General features: G+C 37.4%; 1 protein-coding gene across 1 annotated transcript; it reads right to left on the reverse strand.

Moving 5' to 3' along the window:
• Nucleotides 1-10: 10 nt before the first annotated feature.
• Nucleotides 11-9,192, reverse strand: cog2 (component of oligomeric golgi complex 2). The gene is made up of 18 exons (XM_084390593.1): nt 8,964-9,192; nt 8,134-8,295; nt 7,911-7,976; nt 7,745-7,825; nt 7,566-7,666; nt 5,842-5,950; nt 5,433-5,612; nt 5,153-5,277; nt 4,922-5,048; nt 4,667-4,806; nt 3,480-3,541; nt 3,163-3,314; nt 2,905-3,087; nt 2,750-2,822; nt 2,507-2,649; nt 1,495-1,634; nt 1,199-1,379; nt 11-1,104 (listed from the first exon to the last, which is right to left on the reverse strand). Exons 1-18 carry the CDS (start codon nt 9,018-9,020, stop codon nt 997-999), a joined length of 2,190 nt encoding a protein of 729 aa, XP_084246719.1. The 5' UTR covers nt 9,021-9,192; the 3' UTR covers nt 11-996.
• Nucleotides 9,193-9,844: the final 652 nt, after the last annotated feature.

Raw genomic sequence — 9,844 nt, forward strand, 5'->3', positions numbered from 1 at the left:
ACTTGTATTAATTGAAATTGTTTTAATGATGTATTCATAAAATGAAATATGTACAAACTCCATTTATGCAATGTTTTATATAGGAAAAAAAACATTTGGAGAAATTAATTTTTAACCAAAAGTGCAAAATGATTCAAGAATCCCATCAATAAAAGCAACCTCTGGTGCAAGTACATTATGAAATATGTAATATCAATGACCCGCATATACTGTGCTTTAGCCAGTAAGTAGTGGATCAGTTAAGCACAAGAGCAATAAACATATGCTATTAAAAAAAACCCCATAAAATCGTAGTTACTGTATCTGAAACACACACTTCTAGTCACTGACCTTTCCTAAATGTTTGACAAGGCCATTTGAGTAACAAATTAACTCTGGACACACACAAGCACTCATAAATAGCTCATACTATCCTCTTTTTTTTATTATTGTTAAAGCCTTTCTTAGTAGAGACCATTCTTACCCAGTGAAACACAAACTCCAACACCCACTTGATTTTTTTTTTTTTTTAAATAAGGAAAACGGTATTAAACCTCTTCAGCGTTTGCACTGTTGATGCTATTTGGCAGGGTTCACCAGAGCTAATGTCTGAGGAGTACAATTTCTGACAGACACAACTCAAGCCAAACACCTGCGTCATGAGCAATTCTTTGTTGTAACCACATATGACAAGACACAAGAGCTTATAGCACATTATGAGTGCTGATTGGTTCATACAACAAACTCTATTCATTTTGAACCATAAATGACATGACTTTCCTGGCCATGTTATCCAATATAGTTCAACAATAAATAACTTATCAGAGAGTGAATCATCTTTTAGTGTGCTCCTTCTCCTGACAGGTCGAGATAGCTGCTATTAGAACAGTTGAGGGATTGCAGGACTCCATAAAACCATTCCTGGAGCAGATACTGAGCCATGTGTTCTGAAGGCATTCGTATCAGGAACCATTTTGGACCCTACTTTTGATCTGGCCCCTCCTGAGCCATTGTGGTTTAGGCCCCCGTCTGTTCCGTTGAGGCGAGATCTCTTGCCTCCTGTACCAGTTCCAGCAGAGACGAGAACATGGTGATGTCACTTGGCTGAAGACCCATCTTCTGAATCTTGGGGGAGAAGTACAAGTATAAAAACTTTACAAACCTTTTAAATCAACCTCTTGATATAAAAGGAAAGCTAATCATTCATCAAGAACTATACCTGTTCTCCGAGATACTCCACATCCAGTGCCAGCTGCAGGCGGATCTTGCTGTCATCCGACGGTCCTGCATTGATGCCTACGGTGCTGGTGGTGGCTGTTTTCCGAGCCTGTTTCAACCTCTTTAGACTTTCCTCCATCTTCCTCACTGAACTCAGCACGTCCGATATAGTTTCGAAATATCTATTAAATACAGAAATCCCTTTAAGCAAAAAGATCTTCTATATAGATTTTGCCAAAACTAATAAACTTGTTAGCCTAGACATTCATGATTAATAAAAGTATGGCTCTGCTGTACCTATGAGTGCAGTCTGAGAGTGTGACCCGGAGCCACTCCTGGATGATGGAGTTTTTCACCACATTTTTGGAGTCGGTGACCAGCTGATGGAGTGGCCGAAGAGCGTTGTCCATATAGGCTGAGGCTCTGGTGGGAACTTCCTATTAATGAGAGAGAAACAAAACTTCAGGCCAGAGCACTGAACACATTCCTGTTTGCATGTAGAGGAAAATGTAAAATAGCAAAGCTTGCACTTTTTTAAAGGGTCACCCAAAAATGATAAAGTCATCATTATCTCACCCTTATGTTGCTCCAAACCTGTATGAGTTTCTTTCTTCTGTTGAAGTAAAAAAGAAGATTGAATGTTGGTAACCAGAGAGTTGACGGTATCCATTGACTTGATGGTTGTCAATGATTACCATAAACCATCTGGTTACCACCATTCTTCAAAATATCTTCTTTTGTGTTCAACAGAAGAAAGAAACTCATACAGGTTTGGAACAAGATAAGGGTGAGTAAAAGATGACAACATTTAAATTTTTGGGCGAACTGTCTGAACCGACTTTTTCTTCAATATTGTGACGTACATTCAAGTGAAAAATTATTGAAAGAAAAAATGTAGGGCAGGACTGGGTTCTATCCATCTGTTGTTGATTGGATGGAGGCGGATCTGAATGCAAGCTTGCTGCCAATTCTAAGAAAAGGGCAGGGTTGAAGCGAATGAAGTGATTGGAGTCTGGCATACATCAATAGGATGCATTTAGAAAATAAAAAGTGTGAATTTCCATTTCATGTCGATGTTCACACAGTTTATTTGGGTGATGGCTAAAAAAATTCTGTTTGTAATCAATAGAGTCAGCAAATAGAGAAATATATTATTTAACTAAGTAAATATTTTATGGGAAAAAGTCAACCAAATAATTTATAAACAAATCAAATTGATCCAAATGTGCTTTTTTCTTCCAAGCCCGTCTCAGATCTTGACTCATGGATTCATTCTTCATGACATTTAAATATTACATGAGCACTCAACCTTGTTGGTCCTTCGATAAAGTCTTGGTACTTCTGAAGCGCTTTTCAGGAAACGAACGCTCCTTTCTGTTAGATGCTGAGTCATTCTGCTGTTCAGTGTGGGGACGCAGCTGTACAGGGACGCCCTGGAATCCTGCAAGGCTTCTAGAGTCCCAAGCAGAAAAAAAAACTCATTACATATGAAGATTAGAGATGGCACTAGTCTCAAAAAATCAGAAATGGCTTTAAACTCCACAGAACAAACCTGAAACTACGGTAAAGTTTTTGAATCCAATACTATCCAATTTTGCCCTGATCATCTCAGAGATATCTGGAATCTGGGAAGAGAGTTAAAACCTTCCTCACTCGATGCAAATAAGAAAAGACTTTAGTTCCGTGTGAAATGAAAATATGAATTACCTGCCCTTGTAACTTATCAACATCAGCTGCGATGAAGACGAGCTGCTTGGTAGACAAAACTGTGGGGCCACTGGTATCGCTGTCTGCGTCCTGTGATGTGCGGCTGGATGTGGAGGAGGCGGAGCTTGGGAGCGGTCTTACCAAATCTTTGCTAGTCTCTGGAGGTGACGTCTTTGTTAGAACCTGCGAGACAAAAAAGAAATGACGTGAATAATAAGCCTACTATGAATCATATTCCTTCTGCCTGGAATGCTTTACCTCTGTAATAAAGGTGCCGTATCTGGAGATCAGCTGCAACGTTAGCTTCCAAAACCGATGAGCAAGCGGTGGCAGATACACCTGGTCAGCCCAGCACCTGCACACGCAGCTCCACAACACCTCGGTAACCTGCAGGTGGTAGCTGCCACCCGCTGACGTTCACAAACACAAAGAGCAGACTGTGAGCTGTGGTGATCTCTTACTCACTCTATTGCTATAGTCACAGCTTTATTTGTCATAAAAAGCAGGTTAACAGAAATACCACACATCCCTGTCAACATGGTCATTCTTACATTAACCCAAACACATTGACTGACCTGGAGATGCCTCTAGTCCATCGGCAATGGCATTTTCTAAACTTCCTGCAATCTCCTTGAACCTAAAACAACAACATCCAGAACAGAAAGTCAAGAGACAGCTGTATATAATTATTTCAAAGTAACCTCTGCTACAAAGCAGTTATACATTTTTTCCTCATTTTTATGAGCCAAAAGCAATGACTTAAAACTTAGAGAGGTTTAGAGAATTCAAAATATACAGGATATACAAGGATTTTGGACCTTTGACAAATACTAATTCTGTATTAAGCAGGACATTAAAGAACTGATTTGTAATCTAAAAGGTCAGGCTGGCAATGAAGAATCCATGACGCAGGTCCATATTTGGCTGAGTGTGACGTCCATGTGGGCTGATGCACAGGAAGCACAGGGGAATGAAACAGAGCGCCAAATGACAAATGCGTTTTACTTATCAGACTTTTCCCAATATTTCTGGCCATTAAAGTCAGAGAACATTTACACTTGGTCTTTTAGTTGTAACAAATAACTAATATAATATAATTAATATAATAGTAATTGTTCAGTTAAAATAAAAGATAAAAAATATCAAATACCTCAACACCACTTACAAAGAAGAGCTTTTATCCTGAATATTTTAGTTACGTTTTCAAAAAGTGTTCGATAACACCATATATAGCAAACATTGTTTCAAATCCAAAATGTTAAACCATAAAACAAAAACAACTCACGAGCTTCTGAAGTTCACTACAAGACCTTAATTCCAAGAAAAGCAAACACAATATACAGGCTTAACTGGCTTAAACAAGCTAAGATATCAGTGGACTTTATCATCAGTGAATGGTGCTGCTCAAACATCACAGAGCAAATACTGTCCAGCCTAAAACACAGATCGATTCATATCCAGGGTGATTATCTCTCTTTAAATATATTGCACAAAGAACAGAATCCAAGTAGCACAGGAGATTCCAAAAAATCATGAGTGACTCATAACTTTTCCCAAAACATTGTGACACTTCCAACAGACACAAAGTTTACACAAAGCAGGATACCAACAAACATTTAAAGGAATCTCCTCCTCTGCACTTTTTGGGGGGTTGACTATTTATTGTCAGTAAATAATATCACAGTGCAGGAAACAACTGGGTCAGAGAATATCCAGGTTGTATTGACCCAGAACACCAGCTCATGAACAGCGTCATTCTCACCGTAGCTGGAAGTACACTGGCAGGTTCCACTTGTTGTGGAAGCTCTGGTAGCACGGATGTGCTCGCAGCCTCTTCACGCTTGCCTGGGAACCACACTGCCTCTCAAACTTGCGCACAAAATCCATGCTGACAGTGTATTTCTGCACAGACAAACAGACGCAAGGAGAGCCACTCAATGAGATGTATGCCATTTTAAGAAGTGGTTTCAGTCTAAATAAAAAAAGCAATTCTGGTGCAAGTTTGTTCTTTGTTTACCTCATAAAATGCATCTGGGTTTCCTGGATTGAAAAGGGAAGGGATTCTTTCCTCAACACCTCTAATGATCTCAGGCCAAACGGAGTTCACCAGGAAGTCGTATCCTGGAACAATGTCGGCTTTATCACTGGGCATACAAAAGGGTAAACGCATTAAAATACTGCATGCTGTATATATAATATGACGACAATGGCACAATGCAGTTCACAGTGAATGTCAGTCATACCATACCTAGAGATTGCCCCACCAGTCACCTCTCTCAGCAGTCTACAATGATGAGGCACAAACTCCAACAGCTTTGTGTACATCATCTTAAGACCATTAGGGTTGGACTTGACAAACTGTTCAACTATAACCTGACAAAGAAACAACAGGTGTAGTTGGGAAACATATATACAGATGGAGAAGACATTTTGTATTTGCAAAGCTCATAATATTGTGATCTTATTAATGACAGTTATGCAAATTAGAATTGACTATTTCCGTATCCGAGTAATATGCAAAAATGTACCTCATCCATGTATGGTTTGACTAAGACCTGTCCGACAAGTGCCTCCGCATCCCTGGTCTTATCGATGGTGGCGTATGTCCTGAGGCAATGCCGTACGATATCTACATTTAACGTCTGCAGGCCTTGGATCAATAAGCCTTCCAGGGACTGTTGAAGCATAGCTGTGATACCTGCTATTCTCTGGAACACAGAAAAAACCCCACACAAAATAAGCAAGCAGACTCACTTTAAATCTAAGAAGCATAAACCATCCAACTACAGACTTTATTTAACCTTGATTTTTAGGTAATATTAGGCTATAAAGTGTCAAATTTAAATGTACATTTTTTTCGATGTTAAAAATACTTTTTCCTACCCTGGCTTAATGTGACAAGAAACACAAGAGGTTATTTTAAGATTGGAAGCTCACCAGGCGGACTTTATCAAGCAATGGCATTCCTTTGCTCTGGACCGCATGAAACTGTAACTGGTTGAACTCTGTGGCAATCCGCTCTAGGATCTGACCTGCCAGAAGAGGACTTAAAAACAAAGAGTGTGCTGTTCATATACAATGGTAAGTGTAATACTGAATGCAAAATTATAACAAAATCCTTTCCTTTAAGGGTTAGTTCACCCAAAAATGAATATTATCCCATAATTTACTCACATTTAAAGGGATAGTTCACCCAAAAATGAAAATTCTGTCATCATTTACTCACCCTCAAGTTGTTCCAAACCTGTATGAGTTTCTTTGTTCTGCTGAACACAAAGGAAGATATTTGGAAGAATGTTTGTAACCAAACAGATCTCGGTCCCCATTGACTACCATAGTATATTTTTTTCCTACTATGGAAGTCAATGGGGACCGAGATCTGTTGATTACAAACGTTCTTCCAAATATCTTCCTTTGTGTTCAGCAGAACAAAGAAACTCATACAGGTTTGGAACAACTTGAGGGTGAGTAAATGATGACAGAATTTTCATTTTTGGGTGAACTATCCCTTTAAGCCATCCTAGGTGTATATTACTTTCTTCTTTCAGCCAAACACAATCTGAGTTATATAAAAAAAAAATATCCTGGCTCTTTCCAGCTTTATAATGGGAGTGAATGGTGCCATTTTTTTTAAGCCCAAAAAAGCATCCATCCATCCATCATAAAAGTAATCCACATGGTTCCAGGGTCTTAATAAAAGCTTAATAAAGTGATGCGTTTTTGTAAGAAAAATATACATATTTATAACTTTATAGACTAAAATCATACGCCTACATCATATGCCAGAACTTGACTCTCTTGTGAACGCGCGGACGGCCGTTACCGAATGCCAGAGATTTGAGTCTATAAAGTTAGAAATATGGATATCTTTCTTACAAAAAAAACATTGCTTCACTTCAGAAGTCCTTTATGAACAAACTGGAACTGTATGGATTACTTTTATGATGGATGTGCTTTTTTGGGCTTAAAAAAATGGCAACATTCACTCCCATTATAAAGTTGGGAAGAGCCAGGATATTTTTTAATATAACTCCGATTGTGTTTGGCTGAAAGAAGAAAGTAATATACACCTAGGATGGCTTGAATGTGAGTAAATTATGGGATAATTTTCATTTTTGGGTGAACTATTCCTTTAAGCAATAAGTCATTTATCAAGAGAAGTTGTTCAGTTGTAAAACTACTGTATAGCTTGAGGCCGTATGATTTTTTTTAATTTACTTTTATTCAGTAACAACAACACATTAAATTGACCAAAAGGGACAGCAAAGACTTTTACATTATAACAAATATTTCCATAGTAAATAAACACTGTTATTTTGAACTTTCTATTCATCAAAGAATCCTGAAAAAAAAAATCGTATCATGGTTTCATCAAAAATATTACGCTATTTACAAGATTGATAAAAATAATAATAAGGGTTTCTTGAGCACCAAATCAGCATATTAGATTGCTTTCTGAAGGATCATGTGACACTGAAGACTGGAATAATGGCTACTGAAATTGGTCAATTGTAATAATATTTCAGAGTATTGCTCTTTCTTTTTACTTTAGCCTTGATGAGCATTAAGAGACTTTTCCAATACATTAAAATAATATACACCAACCTTTTGAACGGTAGTATATTTGTCTAATTTTTTCTTCTTCTAAATACTTAACATACCTGCTGGTCTCGAGAGACGTTGTATCTTTGGTGTTTTGATGAAGAATTTTCTCAATCTTCTCCACTGATCTCACAACTTGGATGAGTCTTAACACACAGAGCTAGAGAAGACACAATGTTGGACAATGTGTGCATAGTGGTGACAGGGTACTTTGCAATAAAATGCACAAGTGACTTACCTTCTTTTTTTGAATGTCATCTTGCTTGGATAACTGGTTGTCTATAGCTTCAATAACTTCATTCACAGAGGATCTCAAACTCTGTACATGAGAGGAATATACTTAGATGATGACTTAATGTAATATGACAAATTTAAAAGTATTCACTGAAGTGTTAAGCACTTACCAGCACCTCCTCACGTAACTGGCCTAGAGGGACAGAGAGCTGATTGAGGGCTTTATCCATTCCAACCTAAAACACCGATACATACTTTTCTGTCACTCAGGGAAACAATAAGCCAATAAAGTATGTGGCAAAAATCAAGACGTACTAGTACTAGAATAAGAATAAGACAATGCTGTTTTCTGCTGAAAACATTGTATAATGTCCATAAAGCACAAAGACTCACAAGATTGGTGGACAGATTAACAAAATCTGCATAGTCTTTATTGATAAGCTCGACCATGGCTGTTTTGAGGAGTCTGTAATATTGCTCCAGATCTTCACGCATCTCCTCCAGCTGGACACGCTTTCTGCAATCAGCCACAAATTTGTCCACGTCGAAATCATCCTGCATGGAAACGTACAAATATTTGACATCAAAATACCATCAATGGTGTCAAATGATTTCAAACACATTAAGAAACTGAAGAACAGCTAAGAAATCCTTGAATAGAGAACATCACAATTGTTATAGTCTCAAGTTGATATTTCATAATCATATGAGAACAGATTATAAACATATATTTTAACTTGGTAACATGCTTCACCTGTCCTTCATGTAAAATATTATATTACATATTATGTTTGAGGGTCTTAAAGTGCCCAGAAGCTAAGGTTTTCTGAACGGTGCACAGTGACACACTGTAAAAGTTCACTCACTTTTACATTTACAGTCAGTCACATTTCTGAAAATAGCACGCAGGATTTGTGAGGGTTAAAGGTTTAATAATTCATGTCCAATATGTTAAGTCAAATTAACATCATAAAAGCGCCAGAAGAGGTAAGTTAAAAAGAAAGTAAGACATTCATTTCTAAATGTTTCTTATCGTCTCTTATTAGGTCTCCGTGGCCCCAAAAATAACGTCAGTAAAGTCTGACCAGCGTTAGCTTGATCAAGCAGTAGTTCAGAATATAAATACAACACACACACTAAACAAACAACTAAGTTAGTTAATCAAGTTAGTTACTGTACAGCTGTACACGGCTCTATTTAGTTGATACATACAGCACACCCACCTTCATAAATTCGTCTTTGTCGAAACACAAAGAATCGGGTCCCTTTGGTAAGTTCATCGTTCTTTTAGGACGGGCCACAAACAAAATAATCTGCAAATGTATTTTTTTTAACCGTGAACACTATTTGCTACATTTCATTTCAAATGACAGAGTAATCGATTCAACTTCCGCAAACATGGCACACGCTAACGAGTAGGTGGAAAATACAAAACCCTACAATCTCTGAAAGGAAGATTGTCTGTGAATAGCGCCCCAATTGACTATCAGCGGTACTGCAGCATAACTATAACGCACAAACCCATGATGATCATTCATTTAATGCCAAATTATTTCCAGCTAAGTGAACACGCGTATTTTACACCATGCATAGAACCTTAAATATTATTTTATTCCTGTTATGTAAGCTGTGTTATAATAAAAAGTAAAAACCAGTGAGAAACTTGAAAGCACTAAAGTAACAATTTAATATTTTTTTTTACTATCAATATTTTAACATCATGGCCCGGTTTCACAGACAGGGCTTAGATTAAGCCAGGATTAAGCCTTAGTTCAATTAGGGCATTTAAATGGCTTTTATAAAAGTGCCTTAAAAAAAACTGCTACTGGTGTGCATCTTGAGACAATTTTATTTTAAAGATATATGTCAAATAATTGCTTTCAGTTAAAACAGCTCAAACATGCATTTAGTCTAGGACTGCTTAAGCCTGGTCTGTGAAACCGGGGGTATATTTCCTACACTTTGTTTTAGCTATATAACAATAATTTGAAATCTACAATTGTGTCATGCGAATTGTTCTAAACGTGAACATGTCTAACTGGAACTCGTTTGATGCTCTTGCATATTCAAACTGAAAAAGAAAAAATATATATATTGCCAACAA

The sequence above is a fragment of the Rutilus rutilus genome (assembly GCF_951802725.1).
Source record: "Rutilus rutilus genome assembly, chromosome: 20".
In the NCBI taxonomy this organism is placed as follows: domain Eukaryota; kingdom Metazoa; phylum Chordata; class Actinopteri; order Cypriniformes; family Leuciscidae; genus Rutilus; species Rutilus rutilus.